This window comes from Dromaius novaehollandiae, chromosome 1, assembly GCF_036370855.1.
Source record: "Dromaius novaehollandiae isolate bDroNov1 chromosome 1, bDroNov1.hap1, whole genome shotgun sequence".
In the NCBI taxonomy this organism is placed as follows: domain Eukaryota; kingdom Metazoa; phylum Chordata; class Aves; order Casuariiformes; family Dromaiidae; genus Dromaius; species Dromaius novaehollandiae.
In genome coordinates this window covers 777,394-796,663 of record NC_088098.1, presented here as the reverse complement: position 1 = coordinate 796,663, position 19,270 = coordinate 777,394, and the positions used below count along the sequence as shown (strand labels likewise).

The following is a 19,270-nucleotide window of genomic DNA, read 5'->3' as shown; positions in this document are numbered from 1 at the left end:
GCCGGGGGGGACGGAGAAGGGTCGCGGCCGAGAGGGAGCTGGGGGCTGGAGCCGGAGCAGATGGGCGGCTGGGGTGGGGGGGCGCCGGGGGCAGCGGTGCTGCTCTGCCATCTGTTTCCCTGCCATCCGTGAGCAGGGAGAGACCATAAGCCGGTGTCGCCGCTGCCTGATCCCCCCTCGGGGAGAGGCAGGGCTGGGTGGCGGGGATGGATGGGGGTCCCTGGAGGGGTCCCTGCCCGGGGAGGGATGGATGGGGGCCCTGGAGGGGTCCCTGCCCGGGGACGGGGGGCCCTGGAGGTGTCCCTGCCCGGGGATGGATGGATGGGGGCCCTGGAGGGGTCCCTGCCCGGGGACGGGGGTCCCTGGAGGGGTCCCTGCCCGGGGATGGATGGATGGGGGCCCTGGAGGGGTCCCTGCCCGGGGATGGATGGATGGGGGCCCTGGAGGGGTCCCTGCCCGGGGATGGGGGTCCCTGGAGGGGTCCCTGCCCGGGGAGGGATGGATGGGGGCCCTGGAGGGGTCCCTGCCCGGGGATGGGGGGCCCTGGAGGGGTCCCTGCCCGGGGAGGGATGGATGGGGGCCCTGGAGGGGTCCCTGCCCGGGGATGGGGGTCCCTGGAGGGGTCCCTGCCCGCAGATGCAGTGCAGCCTCTCTGCAGGATACAGCGTGCACGATGGGGCGGTGCTGCAGGGTCCGACCGGGCCCGGGGGCAGCGGGCAGAGTGGGGTCCAAGTCCTCTGCCCTGGGCCCCGGAGCTGCCAGGGCCTGCGGCGAGCAGTCGGAGAGGGGAATCCGCACAACGGGTCCCTGGGCCCAGTGCAGTGCCATGGCCAGGCCGGCCCAGCAGTCCCGTGGGAGCACGGCCCAATCCCGCTGTGAGCCGGTTCCCAAGCAGCGGCCAAGCCCCTGTGGAGGGGGGCTGGTGCACCCAGGCCCACCACCCCCGGGCCCCACTGCCCGAGGACCCCAGTGCAACCTGCCCACCAGCGCGCGGACTCCCGTGCTGCCTCCCAAACCCCTCCTGCCTCCAGATCCCCCCCACTGCACCCTGCTCCCCCACCGCCTCCAGCTCCTGCGTGGCTGCTTGCAGCCCCCTTGACCCCCACTGCCTCCTCCACACCCCCGGACTCCCCCACCCGCCTTGGTCCCTGCAAGCGGGACTGACCCCCGGGCCCAGCCGGCCCAGATGCTCCTGCCTCGCGGGGGCTCTGCAGCCCCCAGCATCAGCCCTAGGATCAGCCCTAGGATCAGCCCCGGCATCAGCCCCGGCCGGGCTGGGATCAGCTCCGGTATCAGCCCCGGTATTAGCCCGGGCCGGGCCGGTATCAGCCCCGGCATCAGCTCCAGTATCAGCTCCGGTATCAGCCCCGGTATTAGCCCGGGCCGGGCCGGCATCAGCCCCGGCATCAGCTCCGGTATCAGCTCCGGTATCAGCCCCGGCATCAGCCCCGGTATTAGCCCGGGCCGGGCCGGCATCAGCCCCGGTATCAGCTCCGGCATCAGCCCCGGTATCAGCCCCGGTTGGGCCGGGCGGGCAGCGGCGGCGCCGGGACAGCTCCGGGCTTCAGCACCGGGGCCGGGACAGCTCCGCGCGGGGCCCTGCGCTGCCTCCTGCCCGCGCCCGCCTGTGCGGCCCTGCACCCCCCCCTATAGAGCCCTGCACCTCCCTATACAGACCTGCACCCCCCTTACACGGCCCTGCACCCCCCTTTTGCGGCCCTGCACCCCCCCATAGAGCCCTGCACCTCCCTATACAGACCTGCACCTCTTTATACAGCCCTGCACCCCCCTTACACGGCCCTGCACCCCCCTTTTGCGGCCCTGCACCCCCGCTATAGAGCCCTGTACCTCCCTATACAGACCTGCACCCCCCTTACACGGCCCTGCACCCCCCCATAGAGCCCTGTACCTCCCTATACAGACCTGCACCCCCCTTACACGGCCCTGCACCCCCCCTATAGAGCCCTGCACCTCCCTATACAGACCTGCACCCCCCTTACACGGCCCTGCACCCCCCTTACACGGCCCTGCACCCCCCCTATAGAGCCCTGCACCTCCCTATACAGCCCTGCACCCCCCTTACACGGCCCTGCACCCCCGCTATAGAGCCCTGCACCTCTTTATACAGCCCTGCACCCCCCTTACACGGCCCTGCACCCCCCTACACGGCCCTGCACCCCCCCATAGAGCCCTGCACCTCCCTATACAGACCTGCGCCCCCCTTACACGGCCCTGCACCCCCCTTTTGCGGCCCTGCACCCCCCCATAGAGCCCTGTACCTCCCTATACAGACCTGCACCCCCCTTACACGGCCCTGCACCCCCCTACACGGCCCTGCACCCCCCCATAGAGCCCTGCACCTCCCTATACAGACCTGCGCCCCCCTTACACGGCCCTGCACCCCCCTACACGGCTCTGCACCCTCCCTATAGAGCCCTGCACCTCTCTATACAGACCTGCGCCTCTTTATAAGGCCCTGCACCCCCCTACACGGCTCTGCACCCCCCTTATAGAGCCCTGCACCTCTCTATACAGACCTGCCCCCCCTTACATGGCCCTGCACCCCCCTACACGGCTCTGCACCCCCTCTATACAGCCCTGCACCCCCCCTGTAGAGCCCTGCACCTCCCTATACAGCCCTGCACCCCCCTTACACAGCCCTGCACCCCCCTACACGGCTCTGCACCCTCCCTATAGAGCCCTGCCCCTCCCTATACAGACCTGCGCCTCTCTATACGGCCCTGCACCCCCCTTATACGGCCCTGCACCCCCCTATACAGCCCTGCACCTCCCTGTACGGCCCTGCACCCCCTATAGAGCCCTGCACCTCTCTATACGGCTCTGCACCCCTCTGTACAGCCCTGTGCCTCTCTGTACAGACCTGAACCTCCCTGCATGGCCCTGCACCCCCTATAGAGCTGTGCATCCCCCTATACAGACCTGAACCTCCCTGTATGGCCCTGCACCCCCCTTATATGGCCCTGCACCTCTCCCTACGGCCCTGCACCCCCCTATGGAGCAATGCATCCCCCTTTACGGCCCTGCACCTCCCTGTATGGCCCTGCACCCCCTATAGAGCCCTGCACCCCCTATACAGCCCTGCACCTCCCTGTACGGACCTGCGCTCCCCTATACAGCCCTGCACCCCCCTATACAGCCCTGCACCTCTCTGTACGAACCTGCACCTCCCTATACAGCCCTGCACCTCCCTATACAGACCTGCACCCCCCCATACAGCCCTGCACCTCCCTGTATGGCCCTGCACCTCCCTGTGCAGCCCTGTGCCTCCCTGTATAGCCCCTTGCATGGCCCTGTGCAGCCCTGTGCCTCACTATGCAGTCCTGTGCCTCCCTGTACAGCCCTGCACCTGCCTATATGGCCCTGCTTGGCCTTATACAGATCTGCATGGCTCTATACAGCCCTGTACAGCCCCCTGCATGGCCCTGTGCAGCCCTGCACCTCCCTATACAGCCCTGTGCCTCCCTTTATGGCCCTTTATGGCCCTATACAGCCCCTTGCACAGCCCTGCACCTCGCTATACAGCCCTATACAGGCCTCTGCATGGCCTTGTGCAGCCCTGCACCTTGCTACACAGCCCTGCGCCTCCCTATACAGCCCTATAGAGTCCCCTGCATGGCCCTAAACAGCCCTGCACCTCCCCATATCAGACTTACGCAGCCCCCTGCATGGCCCTGTGCTGCCCCCTGCACCTCCCTATACAGCCCTATACAGCTCGCTGCACAGACTTGCATGGATCTGTGCAGCCCTGAAACTCCCTATACAGCCCTGCATGGCTCCATGCAGCCCCACACCATCTTATACAGCTCTGCACCGCCCTATACAGCCCCCTGGCACAGCCCTATGCTGCCCTATACAACCCTTCACCTCCTTCACAGTCCTGCACAGCCCCACACCTCCCCATGGGGCCAGCTGCAGTCCCCTATACAGCTCTGCACTGCCCTGCGCAGGCCCCGCATAGCCCTGCACAGCCCCTATGTAGCCCCTGCACAGCCCCCTGCCCCCCTTTACATAGCCCCTGTGCCCCTGAACACGACCCTATGCTCCTAAACTGCCTCCTGCCCCCTCCCTATACAGCCCCCCCATACAGCCCCCCACTGCTCCATAGACAGCCCCCCCACACCTCCCTGCTCCCTTCCCTATACATCCCCCTCTCCCCTCCCTATACATCCCCCTCTCCCCTCCCTATACAGCCCCCCACTCCTCCCTGCTCTCCTCCCATTACATCCCCCTGCTCCCCTCCCTATACAGCCCCCCCATACAGCCCCTCACTGCTCCATAGACAGCCCCCCCCACCTCCCTGCTCCCTTCCCTATACATCCCCCCTCCCCTCCCTATACATCCCCCTCTCCCCTCCCTATACAGCCCCCTCTCCCCTTCCCTATACATCCCCCTCTCCCCTCCCTATACAGCCCCCTCTCCCCTTCCCTATACATCCCCCTCTCCCCTTCCCTATACATCCCCCTCTCCCCTTCCCTATACATCCCCCTCTCCCCTCCCTATACAGCCCCCTCTCCCCCTCCCTATACATCCCCCTCTCCCCTTCCCTATACATCCCCCTCTCCCCTCCCTATACAGCCCCCTCTCCCCTTCCCTATACATCCCCCTCTCCCCTCCCTATACAGCCCCCCTCCCCTCCCTATACATCCCCCTCTCCCCTTCCCTATACATCCCCCTCTCCCCTCCCTATACAGCCCCTCTCCCCTCCCTATACATCCCCCTCTCCCCTTCCCTATACATCCCCCTCTCCCCTCCCTATACAGCCCCCTCTCCCCTTCCCTATACATCCCCCTCTCCCCTCCCTATACATCCCCCTCTCCCCTTCCCTATACATCCCCCTCTCCCCTCCCTATACAGCCCCCTCTCCCCTTCCCTATACATCCCCCTCTCCCTTCCCTATACATCCCCCTCTCCCCTTCCCTATACATCCCCCTCTCCCCTCCCTATACAGCCCCCTCTCCCCTTCCCTATACATCCCCCTCTCCCCTCCCTATACAGCCCCCCTCCCCTCCCTATACATCCCCCTCTCCCCTCCCTATACATCCCCCTCTCCCCTCCTTATACAGCCCCCTCTCCCCTTCCCTATACATCCCCCCTCCCCTCCCTATACATCCCCCTCTCCCCTCCCTATACAGCCCCCTCTCCCCTCCCTAAACATCCCCCTCCCCCCTCCCCATACATCCCGCTCCCCCCAGCAGCCTTCCCCCCCCCCCCCCCGCGGCGGCCCCCGCCCCTCCCCGCACCGCCCCTGCTCCTCCCTCGCTATAAGGCTCCGCGCGGCGCCCGGCCCCGGCCCCCCGCGCACCCCGCTCCGCGCCGCGGCCCCCCCCGCCGCCGCCGCCCGCCGCCGCCGCCGCCCCGGTGCCCGCGCGGCCCCGCCCGCCCGCGCGGCCCCGCGCAGCCCCGCGCAGCTCCGCAGTCCGGCGCAGCCCCGGCCGGGAGAAGATGGCGGATCGCGCCGAGATGTTCTCGCTCTCCACCTTCCACTCGCTCTCCCCGCCGGGGTGCAGGTGAGGCCCGGCCCGGACCCGCGGGGCGCGGTGCTGCGGGGCGGCGGCGGGGCCGGGGCCGGGGCCGGGGCGGTGCGGAGCCGCCCGGGACGCGGGGCCCTTTGCGGGCGCGGCACTGCCCTGCGCGACGCGCCGCCCTTGGCGCTGCTGCGGGCCGGGACCGGGGCCGGGGCCGGGCCGGGGGGGCCGGTGCCGCACGGCGGGGCCGGGGGGGGCCGCGGCGGCGAGCGGGGCGCCGCGTCCTGCGGGAAGCTCCGCCGCTGCCGTCTCCCCGTTCACCTTGGGGCTCGCTGGTGCCGGTGCCGCGGAGCAGCGCGGAGCGGCCCTTCCCCCGCGCGGACGCAGCTCCCGCTCCGGCGACGAGCGCTGCATCAGCCGCCGCCGCATCGCCGCCACGGCCAGGCCGCGCCGGGGGCCGCAGCCCGCGCCCCGCCGCCCCCAGCCCGCCCGCATCCCCCCCCCCCCTCCCCGGGACCGGCCCGGGGCGCGCGGGGCCGGCGGGTGCGACCCCGGCCCCACCGCGGCCCCCGAGGCGCGGGCAGCACCGCGGCCGCGTCCTTTGTCTGCCGGCACCCGCCGCCCCTCCGTCCTCCCGCGCCGCTGCCGGGGCCCTGCGTGTTCCCGCACCGGGAAGCTCCCGGGCCGGGGGGCTCCGGGCGAGGAGGAGGAGGAGGAAGGCTGCTGCCCGGGTCTGCCCGGCCCCGGGAAGCCCCACGCTGGTGCGCGGAGACGGAGCTGCGGCTTGGGTCGCTCTCGGCAAACGCCCCGGAGACCTTCCCGGTGCGAGCAGGCCCGGCGCTGCCGAGGTCGGGCCGGGGGGAGGCCGTCGCTGCCGGCCCCTCCGCGCCGCGGAGCAGCGCCCGGGCCCCGGTGCGGCCCGACGCAGGTCACCTTTCCGGCAGGTCCCGCGGGAGCCGGAGGCAGCAGGGCCGAGCTGCCGACCGGCCTCGCGCCAGGCGGGGAGGGCAGACGCCGCAGGGCTCTCGCCCGCCGGCCCCACTGCTGGCCTGGGCAGGGCCTGAGAGGCAGCCCTGGCTGTGGGGCCAGCTTGTGGGGCTGGATGGGAGCTGTGCCAGCGGCGGGGGGAGGCCGGGAGGTGGCCAAGCCGGGCTGGCTCAGCGTGGGGTGGTGGGGACCTGGCACCCGGGGGGTGGCGGTGGGCACCCGGGGAGGCCCGGGGGTCCCGAGGACCAGGGCAGCCGAGGTTCAGCCAGGATGCTGGGCATCTTCGCTGGCTGGCTCTGACCCACGTTGGGTCTCGCGGCTGCTCCCCACGTCATCCCTTTCCCCAGGTCGTGGCGGGACCCCAGAAACGTCCCTGCTTGCGGTGGTGTCACGGGGAGCGTGGTGAGGAGGACACAGCCTCTGCCGTGGCTGCTCTGCTCGTTCCTGCCTCCTGCTTGGGCTCCGGGCCCAGAGCAATTCCCCGGGGGGTCTTGGCCGCCTTTTCCGGGTGGCCGTGTCCCCCTCGCAGGGCTCCCCTGCCCAGCTCTCCCCATCAGCCCCCCGCAGCTCCTACCTACCCCGCCGCGCGATACGCGGGGGATCAGAGCTAGCAGGTCACCTCCGAGGTCGCGGTGCCAGGCCCGGGCCAGGGACACGTCCCCGCAGCTTCCCCGGCAGGGACACGAGAGGCAGCGGGGCCGGAGCCCTGGGCCCAAGCCACCCTCGGGGGCGCGGGGGAGCTCAGGGCCGAGGAAGGGTCTGGCTCCCGCCCCCGGGGAGCTCAACCCCACGGAGGGCATTGCAAACCCCGCGGCCGCGTCTTGGCCAAAGCCACGTCGGATGTGTCTCCCCCTGCTCCCGCGGCAGCAAGCTCCTCCGGCTGGGCCCCGGCAGGGAAACCCTCTCCTCCCACCCCACCCACGCCGCGCTTCCACGTCTCCCTCTGTCCTTGCGCTCCGAGGGACGCAGCAGCCGCCGGCTCCTGCCCGAGGCACATCTGCTGCTCTCGGGGCCGCGGACGATCCCTCTCCCCCCGGCTCGTGCCGGACGTTTCCTCGTTCCGCGTCTCAGGCCCCCGGTGCCGGCTTTGGGCAGAGCCGGAGGGCGGCGGGGAAGCCGGGTGGCGGGGGCAGAGGCCCAAGGAGCAGCGACCGTCGCGCGGGGCGCTGGGACCCCCCTCCTAGCCGGAGGAGGGTGCGGGGTGCCGGCGCTGCACCCCTGCGCCAGGGAACTGGGTCAGATCCCTGGGGAGCTTCCGCCGACGGCTCCGGGTCCGTGCCGGGGTGCAGGGGGGCTGCAGGCTCGGGGGGGTCCCCCGGTCCTGCCGGTGGAAGGGGCTGGAGCCCGGCGCGGCGGCAGCACGGTGCTGCGTCTTTGGGCCCTTCGCACCCCGCCGTGGGAGCGGGCTTGGGTGGGCGCCAGCCCCGCGGCCTCGGCTGGAGCCGGGGGGGCCCCGTGCCCCCCGCGCTGTTCTGCAAGGCACCGCGCCTGCCGCTCGCCAGCGAGACCCCCCAGCAGTGCCGAGTCCGGCTGCCTGGAAGTGTCTCCGTCTGGAAGACGAGGCCCAGGGGATGCTGCCGCCACAAGGGGAGCAGCATCTGCGATGCTCCCGACGGAGATGGGTGGATAATTCCTGCCTTCAGCTGGGCCTCGCAAGGCCTGAATCCACGGTGCCTCCTCCCAGCCGGGCCCTGGGGAAGGTCGCTCCCAGCCCGGGATTCGTGGAGGGGACGTTGCTGTGCTGGGCGCCAGCAGCGGGAGATGCAAAAGGAGACGTGCCGGGGGGCCGCTGTGAAAGCCTGCGCTGCGCACGTGGCTGGTCCGAGACAGGTCCTGCGTCCCGGCCTTGGGGACGGGCCACGGTGGGGACAGCCGCGGGGTGCTCCTGGGCTGCCGCGAGCCGCAGGCGCGGAGCCGGGCTCGGCATCGCGTTGGTGCTGAGCTCCCCGGGTGCTCCTCGCTGGCCCTGCCGCAGCTGCGGGCGCGGAGCTGGGGGGAGCCGGCGGCACCCGGGCGCCCGCTGCGCTGGGTCACCGTCCCCGGCCCTTTCCTGCGGAAGCAGCCGTTGCAATGTGACCACTTCCAGGGAGAACCGCCCAGGGAGCTGGTCTGAAAATAATTAGGAGAACTCAATCTTCCCGTGGCCTCGTTGTCTGCCACCCCCCCGCCGGGAAGCCTGGCCCGCGGCGCTTCGCCGTGCGCTTCGCCGGGCTCCTCTCCCCCCGCAGCGAGGTGCGCGCGTGCCCGGCGTTGCCGTCGCAGCTCCTGCTCCATTGCACTGGGCTCCCGTCCCATCCCGGGCGGTGCCGGTGCCCTCCCGGAGCATCCAGCTCCCCGTGCGCCGCATCCTGCTGCTCCCGGCGCTGGGCGAGCGCCTCTCCCTCGCGGAGCCCCGGCTCCGGTCCCGTCGCTGCAGCCCTCGTTATCCGGGGCCGACGGAGCGGTTATCCCGCCCCGGGCCGGGAGCGCGGGAAGGGGAGCGCAGCCAGGCCGTGGGGCTCGGAGCGGCCGTGTGGGGCGAAGCCCCGGCATCTTCCCGCGCTGGGGACCCTGCGGCGATCGCGCGGTATTTGATGCCATCTTAGTGCCCTACTTCTTGGAATTATGTGATTAGGGGAAAATCTGTAAAACCGGAGTGAGCTCCCGGCATCCGCGAGAGGAGCTTGAAAATGGGAGTTAGGGGTAAAAATAGAAAGCCAAGGAGGGAAACGCAACCCAGTGCAACTCGCTTGCAGCCCAGGTGGGCCGTGACCGGTGGTGCCGGCCGGAGGCTCCCGCCGGCCGGGTCCCCGCGTGGGACGGGAGCAGGGAACCCAGCGGGGCCCTGGGGGCTCCCCTGCCCTCTCCTCCCGCCGGGCAGCCCCAGGCACGGCGCAGACTAAATATTGGCCAGAAACGTTTAGTTTCCGTTTTCCTGATGGAAAATTCTGCCAAGAGTAATCTTTTTATTTTTTTTTCCCCTGCAGAAAATTTTGGTTTCCATGACACCCTCCTTCCTGACAGGGAAATGGCTCGGTTTAATTTTTTTGACCAGCCTTACCCCAGTATTTTTCGTGAGCGGTGGGGCAGCCCTGGGCTTGCCTGTCGGACCGTGAACATCGTGCTGGCAGGTAGGCGAGTCGAGAAATGCCGGGGATTTCAGGCAGAGCCCTGCAGGAGCGGCTCCGCGGGGCGCGGAGAGGAAATCTGTGCAAAGGCGCCAGGTTCTGGTTCGGGCCGAACTCGAAATAAATCCCCAAAGCCGGGAAAGCGGCAACGCACGGGAATCCCGGCGGCGTGGCGTCCCCGCTGCCGGCCGGCGCGCTGCTGACGCCGCGGCCCCCTCCCCAGGCCCCCCCAGGACATCAGCCTGGAGGAGTTTGACGACGAGGACCTGTCGGAGATCACGGACGACTGCGGCATCGGACTCAACTACGACTCGGACCACTACGAGAAGGTGCGGGCCGGGGTGGCAGAGGCGCCCGGCGCGGTGCGAGCCGCGGGGCCGCGCTGGGGACGGGGACGGGGCCGGGGCCGTGTGCCGCTGCCGCTAATCCCGCCCCGCGTGCCCGCAGGACTGCCTGGTGCTGGAGCGCAGCGAGCAGCCGCACCCCGTGTGCACCTTCCAGGACGACTTCCAGGAGTTCGAGATGATCGACGACAACGAGGAAGAGGAGGAGGAGGAGGAGGAAGAGGAGGAGGAGGAGGGCAACGAGCTGGAAGCCCCGCCGTCGCCTTCGGCCTCGCCCATCCCCTCGCCCGCCGTGGAGGAGACGCAGAAGCACCGGCCCACCACCCTCAACCTGACGGCTCCGGGCACCCAGGTAGCCGCGGCTCCGCTCGGCTCGTCGGGGCGGCCGCCGGAGGTGACCCCTTGCACCGGGCTCCCTGCCCGGGTCCCTGCGGCGGGGGTCCCTGTCCCCACGTGCGGGGCTCTGGGGCGCAGTCGGGGCCCTGGGGGTCCCTGCGTGGGGAGGGGTGCGAGGCGCTGAGCACGGCCCGCTCGATGCACGCCACAGCGGGGCGGCTTGTGCAAGGCGCCTTGCGCGGCATGGAGGGTCGTGCGTGCGCGTGCAAGCATGCGTGCGTGTGCACCCGCTGCCTTCCTCCTCCTCCTCCTCCTCCTCCCTCCCCCACGCGGGGGATCGGGGCTGCCGCCGGCTCCGGTGCACGTGGTGCCGCAGGGGCGTCCCCGGGGTCGGCACGCAGGCGCGTCCCCGCGCGCGGCTGCGCGGCAGCGGTGTGTGGGCAGCCCCGCGCGATGCTGCCGGCATCCATCCGGCGCCGTTGCCATGGCGCCGGGGTGTTTCGGGCTCCGCTGCCTCCGTCCGTGGGCGGCCGGCACCGCACGGCGCTGGGCTCGGGGTGCCCGGCCGGCCCGTGCGCGGGGGCGGGCGAAGCCCGGGGCTCCCCGCGTGCCGGCGCGCTGCAGCGCGGCGAGGGGAGGCGGCGGGGTCCCGCGGGGCGCGCGAGGATGGGGATGGCCGCTCCCGGCTCCCGCCCGGGCGCGAGGCACCGTGGGGCGCAGCCAAGCCCGCTCCCGCGCACCCCTCCCGCGGGGACGCCCGGCCCGCCGCTGGCCCCCAGCCCCGTCCCACGGCCCTCCCCGGCGCTGCCGGCCGTGCGCGTGCTCCGTGCCCCGGCGCTAATCCCCGCCGCCCCGCGGGATTATGGCTGGCTGCTGCTTGGCGCCCGGCCGCTCGCGGGACTGATCTGCCCGGCTGGACGGGGCGGGGGCGGCTGCGGCCCCGGCCGCGGCGCGGATGCGGGGTGCGCGGTGCTGCGGCGGTGCCGGACCCGTCCTGACCCCCCCCCCCCCCCCCCGCCGTGGCCCCGTCGCTGCGCGTCTGCCGGCTGACGGGCGGGGGAGCTGGGGACGTCCCGGCTTTAATCCGGATAAGCCCCTGGGCACGTGGCCCCGGCGCTGCCAAGCCGGCGGGGAGCCTCGCGGCGGAGCTGTGGGGTGGCCCCGGGTTGGGATGTGACCATGGGACGGTGCTGTGGTGGTGGCTGGTCCCACGTGAGGTGGCACCACGGTGGGGTGGCCCCGGGTTGGGACTTGAACACGGGATGGTGCCGTGGCGATGGCAGGTCCCACGTGAGGTGGCACCGTGGTGGGGTGGCCATGGGCTGGGATGTGACCATGGGACAGTGCTGTGGCAGTGGCTGGTCCCATGCAAGGTGACACCATGGTGGGGTGGTCCCAGGTTGGGATGTGAACACAGGATGGTGCTGTGGTGGTGGCTGGTCCCACGTGAGGTGGCACCACGGTGGGATGGCCCCAGGTTGGGATGTGACCATGGGACGGTGCCATGGCGATGGCTGGTCCCACGTGAGGTGGCACCACGGTGGGGTGGTCCCAGGTTGGGATGTGAACATGGGATGGTGCTGTGGTGGTGGCTGGTCCCACGTGAGGTGGCACCACGGTGGGATGGCCCCAGGTTGGGATGTGACCATGGGACGGTGCCATGGCGATGGCTGGTCCCACGTGAGGTGGCACCACGGTGGGGTGGTCCCAGGTTGGGATGTGAACATGGGATGGTGCTGTGGTGGTGGCTGGTCCCATGTGAGGTGCCACCGTGGTGGGGTGGCCCTGGGTTGGGATGTGACCATGCGATGGTGCCATGGTAGTGGCAAGTCCCACCTGAGGTGGCACTGTGGGGGGGTGGCCCTGGGTTGGGATGTGACCATGGGACGGTGCTGTGGTGGTGGCAGGTCCCACGTGAGGTGGCACCGTGGTGGGGTGGCCCTGGGTTGGGATGTGAACACGGGATGGTGCCATGGCGGTGGCAGGTCCCATGCAAGGTGACACCATGGTGGGGTGCCCCCGGGCCAGGCCGGCCATGTTGGCAACGCGTGGGCCAGCACACAGCCGTCCCCGTGCCTCTACGTGGCCCCACCATGTGCCTCCGTCCCCTCCGCTTCCCAAACACGGCCGTCCCCACCGGCTCCGCGCCCGGAGCACCTCCCCGCAGCTCCCGGCTCTTCCCTTGCCCAGGACTCCCTGAACAACAACGGCAGCTACCCGCCTCCTGCTCCCGCGCATCGCACCACGTGGCAGGACGCCCTTCTCCACTCCTCCTCCTCCTCCTCTTCCTCGCACGCTGGTGAGCACCGGCCGCGCGGGACGGGCACCGCGGTGCCGGGGGGGACGGCCGCCCCGGGGCTGAGGGCGCTCCGCTCTTCCTCCGCAGGGCACGCGTCTCCGCACCCCTGCATCCAGGACGGACCCTGCCCGGAGAGCCGGAGGGGCCCGGGGCCGAGTCCCGGCGAGGCCGCCCCAGTCCTGGTCCCGGTCCCGGCCCCGCGGCCGCCCGCCCGGTACGACGCCGAAGGCAACAGCCGCGGGCCAACAGCCGGCGGTCACCCGCCGCCCGCGAGCGCCGGGGAGGATTACAACATGAACATCATCTCCGCGCCGCCCAGACCGCCGCTCTCCCCGCCGTGCCGCCGCCAGCCGCCCCCCGCGCCGCCCCTCTCCCCCGCCGGCTCGGACCCCCGGAGCCCCGCGGCGCCCGCTGCCGAGCCGGAGCCGCCAGCGGCCGGCGGCGGGGGGAGCCCGGCGGCGGACGCCCCCCCGGCCCCCGCGGAGCGACGCGGCACCCCGCCGTCCGAGGAGGAGCCGGGCCCCGGAGCGCCCGCCGGCCGGGGCGCGGGGCGGGGGTCCCGGCCGCCGGGCAGCCACGCGGGGCTGGCGGAGCCGCTGAGCTCCGAGGGCGAGGGTCCCCAGCGCGGCCGGGCGGCCAGCGTGCGCGGGCGCCCCTCGGGCTCCTCGGAGACCACCTCGCCCTCCTCGGACCCCGGCATCGAGGCCGACCTCACCAGCAGGAACTCCAAGCCGTTCCTGCCCTGCAGCCGGCACAGCGAAGACCTCAGCTCGCCCGGCTCCGACTCGGAGGTGGAGGGGGAGATCGAGGCGGCTTTCGCCTCCGGGCGCCTGGTCAGCAACATGATCTCCTCCATCTCGGAGACGGAGCTCGACCTGAGCAGCGACAGCAGCAGCGGCAGGTCCTCCCACCTCACCAACTCCATCGAGGAGGCCAGCTCGCCCACCTCGGAGGCCGAGCTGGAGACGGAGCTGGAGGCACCGGGCGTTATGGGCATCAAGGACTCCCTGCTGCTGGACAAGGGCAAGGAGGAGGAGGAGGAGACGCTGCAGCGGGAAATCCCGGCCAGCGGCGTGCTGAGGAGGGAGAGCCTGGCCCAGCTGAAGACGGAGGGTTACTACGACAGCCTGAACCCGGAGGACTCCTCCGCGCCCCTGGACCAGACCGAGGTGTCTGCCTCCAGCCCCCTGGACCTGAAGATCGACCCGGACCACAGCCTGGAGAGCATCCGGCGCTCCTTCTACCTGCCCGTGGGGCCCAAGCTCATGCCCGAGGCAGACGACGAGGACAACAGCGAGTACGACTCCGACTCGGAGTCGGAGCCCGACCTCAGCGAGGACTCGGACTCGCCTTGGCTGCTCAGCAACCTCGTCAACAAGATGATCTCGGAGGGCTCCTACCCCATCAAGTGCCCGGACGAGTGCTTCCAGCAGACCCACTCGCTCTGCGACACCATCTCCCCCGCCTCCGACCTGGAGCCCGAGCTGCTGAGCGAGGCGCTGGACGGGGAGCCGGGCTTGCGGGACTCCCCGGTGAGCGAGGCGGAGCCGGCCGCGCTGTCCCGCTCCCAGCGCAGCATCGAGCTGGTGGACATGGAGACGCTGCGCAGCTCCCTGCAGCGGGCCGAGGACGCCGGGACGGAGCCGGCGCTGGAGCCGCCCGCCGACGACCCGGGTCCCTACCTCTTCCTGAGCAACCCCACCAACGACACCATCGCGCCCGCGTTCCCGGGGCGTCCCGTCGCCGTCGACCGCCTGGGCAGCTCCGAGGTCCTGGCCGCCTTCGGCTGCCGCACGGGGCCGTCCCGCGCCGTCCCACGCGGCTCCCCCGGCAGCACCGCCGGGTCGGAGGCCGCCCCCGGGGAGCCCCGCGCCGAGGGAGAGCCCGCGGGCGGCCCGAAGGACTGGGCCGTCGACAAGGACCTGGACTCGGGCATCCTGGAGGACAACGACATGATCGACGACGTCCGGTTAGAGCCCCTGGGGCAGGACCCCGACGCCTTCCCTCCCGCCCTGGACGTCTCCACCGCCAAGACCAACCGCTGCTTCACCATGGCCTACTCCACGGACGAGGACGAGGCGCCCTGCCCGGGCGGCCCCGGCGGCTCCCCCTTCCCCGAGGACCCCCGGGGCTTCGCGGGGGACCTGCCGCCGTCGCCGGCCCCCGGGGCGCCGGAGCCGCGGGCGCTGGACGAGTCGCTGGCCTACGACTCGGTGAAGTACACGCTGGTGGTGGACGAGCACACGCAGCTGGAGCTGGTGAGCCTGCGGCGATGCACCTCGGCGCTGAGCGACGACAGCGACCTGCTGCGCGCCTGCGACCGCTGCGACCTGGACGACGAGGCGGCCTTCGGGGACGGGCTGGCGGCCCCCGACGCCCAGAGCTCCTCCGAGGACTCCTCGCCCGAGGCCGACCTCCAGTTCTCCAAGAAGTTCCTCAACGTCTTCGTCAACAGCACGTCCCGCTCCTCCAGTGAGTGCCCGGCGCCGGGATGCGCCCGGTGGCACAGCGCGGGGTCTGGCCACCGCTGCCGACGGGATGGGGACGGGGACAGGATGGGACGGGATGGCAGCGGGGGCCGGTCCTTGGGGGGCCCCGCCATGGGCTTTGCCCCTGTGCCCTGCGCTCCCCCGGGGCCGAGAGGTTTGGCCGGGCAGCGGGTCCCCGCGCGTCCCTGCTCCAGCCCCTCTGCCCCGGGGCGGGGGGTCCCCGCGCGTCCCTGCTCCAGCCCCTCTGCCCCGGGGCGGGGGGTCCCCGCGCGTCCCTGCTCCAGCCCCTCTGCCCCGGGGCGGGGGGTCCCCGCGCGTCCCTGCTCCAGCCCCTCTGCCCCGGGGCGGGGGGTCCCCGCGCGTCCCTGCTCCAGCCCCTCTGCCCTGGGGCGGGGGGTCCCCGCGCGTCCCTGCTCCAGCCCCTCTGCCCCGGGGCGGGGGGTCCCACATGTCCCTGCTCCAGCCCCTCTGCCCTGGGGCGGGGGGTCCCCACGCGTCCCTGCTCCAGCCCCTCTGCCCCGGGGCGGGGGGTCCCCACGCGTCCCTGCTCCAGCCCCTCTGCCCCGGGGCGGGGGTCCCCACGCGTCCCTGCTCCAGCCCCTCTGCCCCGGGGCGGGGGGTCCCCGCGCGTCCCTGCTCCAGCCCCTCTGCCCTGGGGGGCTGGAGGTGCGACCCGACGGGGGGTCTCGGCAGTGGCCGGGGCGGCCCCGGTCCCCCCGGCGTGGAGGGGCCATGGGGCCGCCAGCCCCACCGCAGCTGCCGTCTGCCCCCAGGCACCGAGTCCTTCGGGCTCTTCTCCTGCATGGTGAACGGGGAGGAACGGGAGCAAACCCACCGGGCCGTCTTCAGGTGAGCAGCGCGCCCCGGCACGGGGAGCAGGCAGGCTCCGTGGGGCGGCCGTGGGGCGCGGGGGGGGGGGCTTGCCATGCCCCAGCAGCCCCGCGCGGCCCCCCGGCCCTCCTCCCACCCTCCCTGTGCGCAGGTTCATCCCGCGCCACGAGGACGAGCTGGAGCTGGACGTGGACGACCCCATCCTGGTGGAGCTGGAGGAGGATGACTACTGGTACCGGGGCTACAACATGCGGACGGGCGAGAGGGGCATCTTCCCCGCCTTCTACGCCCACGAGGTGGTCGGCCAAGCCCGCGACGTTATAGGTAGGGGCAGGAGGAGAAAAAGCAGGATGGGTCACGGAGGCTGGGCCGAGGCGGTGCTCGTGCACCCTCGTCCCGCCCGGTGCTTGTGCACCCTCGTCCCGCCCGGTGCTTGTGCACCCTCGTCCCGCCCGGTGCTTGTGCACCCTCGTCCCGCCTGGTGCTTGTGCACCCTCGTCCCGCCCGGTGCTCGTGCACCCTCGTCCCGCCCGGTGCTCGGTGCTCGTGCGCCCTTGTCCCGCCCGGTGCTCGTGCGCCCTTGTCCCGCCCGGTGCCCGTGCACCCTCATCCCGCCTGGTGCTTGTGCACCCTCATCGTGCTCGGTGCTCGTGCACCCTCGTCCCGCCCGGTGCTCGGTGCTCGTGCACCCTCGTCCCGCCTGGTGCTCGGTGCTCGGGCACCCTCGTCCAGCCTGGTGCTCGTGCACCCTCGTCCAGCCCGGTGCTCGGTGCCCGTGCACCCTCGTCCCGCCCGGTGCTCGTGCACCCTCGTCCCGCCCGGTGCTGGGTGCTCGTGCACCCTCGTCCCGCCCGGTGCTCGTGCACCCTCGTCCCGCCCGGTGCTGGGTGCTCGTGCACCCTCGTCCCGCCCGGTGCTCGTGCACCCTCGTCCCGCCCGGTGCTCGGTGCTCGTGCACCCTCGTCCCGCCCGGTGCTCGTGCACCCTCGTCCCGCCTGGTGCTCGGTGCTCGTGCACCCTCGTCCCGCCTGGTGCTCGGTGCTCGTGCACCCTCGTCCAGCCTGGTGCTCGGTGCTCGTGCACCCTCGTCCCGCCCGGTGCTCGTGCACCCTCGTCCCTCCCGGTGCTCGTGCACCCTCGTCCCGCCCGGTGCTGGGTGCTCGTGCACCCTCGTCCAGCCCGGTGCTCGGGCACCCTCGTCCAGCCTGGTGCTCGGTGCTCGTGCACCCTCGTCCAGCCTGGTGCTCGGTGCTCGTGCACCCTTGTCCCGCCCCGCCACCGGGTCTCCCGCGGGGCGGCCGTCTCCAGGGCTGCCTTCTCCCCGCCCAGGCCTCAAGAGAAACCCGTGCTGGGTGGAGCGGTTCAACGTGCAGTTCCTGGGCTCCGTGGAGGTGCCCTACCACCAGGGCAACGGCATCCTCTGCGCGGCCATGCAGAAGGTGAGGCCGCTGGAGCCGGGGCTCGCGCAGCTTCCCGGGCAGCAGCTGGTTTGCGGGGGGGGGGTCCGTGCCCCGAGGGTTTCCCTTGGCCGTGCCAAGGGCTGGGGGCGGCCGGGGGGGCCTCTGCCACCGAGGTGGGGCAGACCTGCCCGGAGCCCCCCCGCCTGACGCCCCGTCCCCCGTCCCCAGATTGCCACCACCAGGAAGCTGACGGTGCACTTGCGCCCGCCGGCCAGCTGCGACCTGGAGATCACGCTGCAAGGCATCAAGCTCATCCTGACGGTGAACGAGTACAGCCGGGACGAGGAGGTGAGGGGCGCCGCGGGCGGGCGCGTTGCGCGGGGTGGGCGGCGGGGCCTTCCCGCCCGCTCCAGCGGGGTTTTCTCTTCCAGTTTGAGCGGTGCAGCCACTTCTTCCAGATGAAGAACATCTCCTTCTGCGGGTGCCACCCCAGGAACAGCTGGTGAGACCCCGTCCTGCCCGCGTGGGGCTGCGGCCCAGCGCCGGGGGGCTCCCGGCTGGGCGGGGGGGCTCAGCCCTGGGGACCCCCGCTCCGTCCCTCGCCCCGGGGCCCGTCCTGCCGGCCAGTTCCTCCTCCAGTGCCGGTCTCCCTGGTGGGTCCCATCGCACCGTGGGTCGCGGGGGCTGCGGGGGCCCGGGGTGGGTTTCCCCACGGGCGTGGGGCAGGTTTGGGGGGGCCCCACGGCCCTAACCCTGCCCTCCCGCTGCAGCTACTTCGGCTTCATCACCAAGCACCCGGTGCTGAGCCGCTTCGCCTGCCACGTCTTCGTCTCCCAGGAATCCATGCGGCACGTCGCCGAGTGTGTCGGGTAAGCCGGGGCGGCCGGGCGGGGGGCGCGGGCTGGGGGGGGCCGCACCGGGACCGGGAGCCGGGGCAGCATCCCCGGCCCTGAGCTGCCGCCCGCCCGGCGCTTGCCTTGCAGACGCGCGTTTCAGGAATATTACCAGGAGCACCTGGAGTACGCCTGCCCCACAGAGGACATCTACCTGGAGTAAGGGGGCGAGCCGCTGCGTCTCCTGCTTCCGCGCCCCCCTCCAGCCCCACAGCTGGCCAGAGACTCTGTCCGACCCCACGACCAGCCGGCTTGGCCCCCCCCGCACATGCTCCAGCCCACGCCCCACGGACTCACCGCGCATCCTCGCTGCTTCGCCGGGGCCGGGGCGCCGTGGGGCGCAGCCAGCGCCGCCCAGCCCCACACGCCGCCCCCTGCATGAGCAAAGCCCCGCGGGGCCGGGGCGGCCCGGGGGCCGCGGCGGGGCCGGGGCCGCGGCGGGGCCGGGTACCGCGGGGCGATGGAGCAGCGCCGGGACGAGCATCTCCGGCCGCCCGCGGCCCCCTCGCCCCGGCCGTCGCCGCCAGCCCCCCGCCGCCTGAATGTATCTGCCCCACGCGAGGAAAGGCTGCCCCGGCGGGGGGACCGGCGGGGGGGCCGGGCCGGGAGCCGGCCCGCAGCACCGGGCGCGCGGCCGCCCCGCTCCTCACTGCTGTGCCTGGTGATTTCTTTTGCTTGCCGGCCCCGTATATCCAATCAGTGCTAGTTTAGTGACGGTAACTCCACTCCGCTCTATGTACCGATATTTATCTTGTAACGAAACAACAAGAGGAGTCCTGAGCAACTGTAACTTGTACAAAACCCTGGTCAAAGGTTCTCCCCTCACTGCCTTGTCATCCAGTTGGTCTTTCAATAAAATATATGCTTGGTGTGACCGCGAGGGCTGGGCCACTCTGTCGGAGCCTTGCCGGTGGCGGGGCCCCCCCCAGGGCCCTTGGGGTGAGGACACGTGTCCCCAGGTCCCTGCGTCGTGGTGGTGCAGGGTGGATGCACGGCACCGAGGAGAGCAGGGGGCACCGAGGAGAGCTGGGTGCACCACCATGGGAGCAGGGTGGACCGAGAGGCGTGCGGCAGGAGCAGGGGGTGCAAGGTGCGGTG

General features: G+C 72.0%; 1 protein-coding gene across 2 annotated transcripts; it reads left to right on the top strand.

The window, feature by feature from the left end:
• Nucleotides 1-5,320: 5,320 nt before the first annotated feature.
• On the top strand, nt 5,321-19,046 carry MAPK8IP2 (mitogen-activated protein kinase 8 interacting protein 2). 2 transcript variants are annotated; one of them, XM_064499006.1, is made up of 13 exons: nt 5,321-5,528; nt 9,440-9,583; nt 9,804-9,909; nt 10,028-10,276; nt 12,451-12,559; nt 12,647-15,031; nt 15,822-15,897; nt 16,031-16,203; nt 17,209-17,318; nt 17,508-17,627; nt 17,711-17,781; nt 18,050-18,148; nt 18,263-19,046. In XM_064499006.1, exons 4-13 carry the CDS (start codon nt 10,103-10,105, stop codon nt 18,333-18,335), a joined length of 3,390 nt encoding a protein of 1,129 aa, XP_064355076.1. In that variant the 5' UTR covers nt 5,321-5,528; nt 9,440-9,583; nt 9,804-9,909; nt 10,028-10,102; the 3' UTR covers nt 18,336-19,046. The 2 variants fall into 2 exon arrangements, with proteins under 2 accessions (XP_064355076.1, XP_064355027.1); XM_064498957.1 differs by lacking the exon at nt 9,440-9,583 and having other exon boundaries at nt 5,322-5,528.
• The last annotated feature ends 224 nt before the right edge of the window (nt 19,047-19,270 follow it).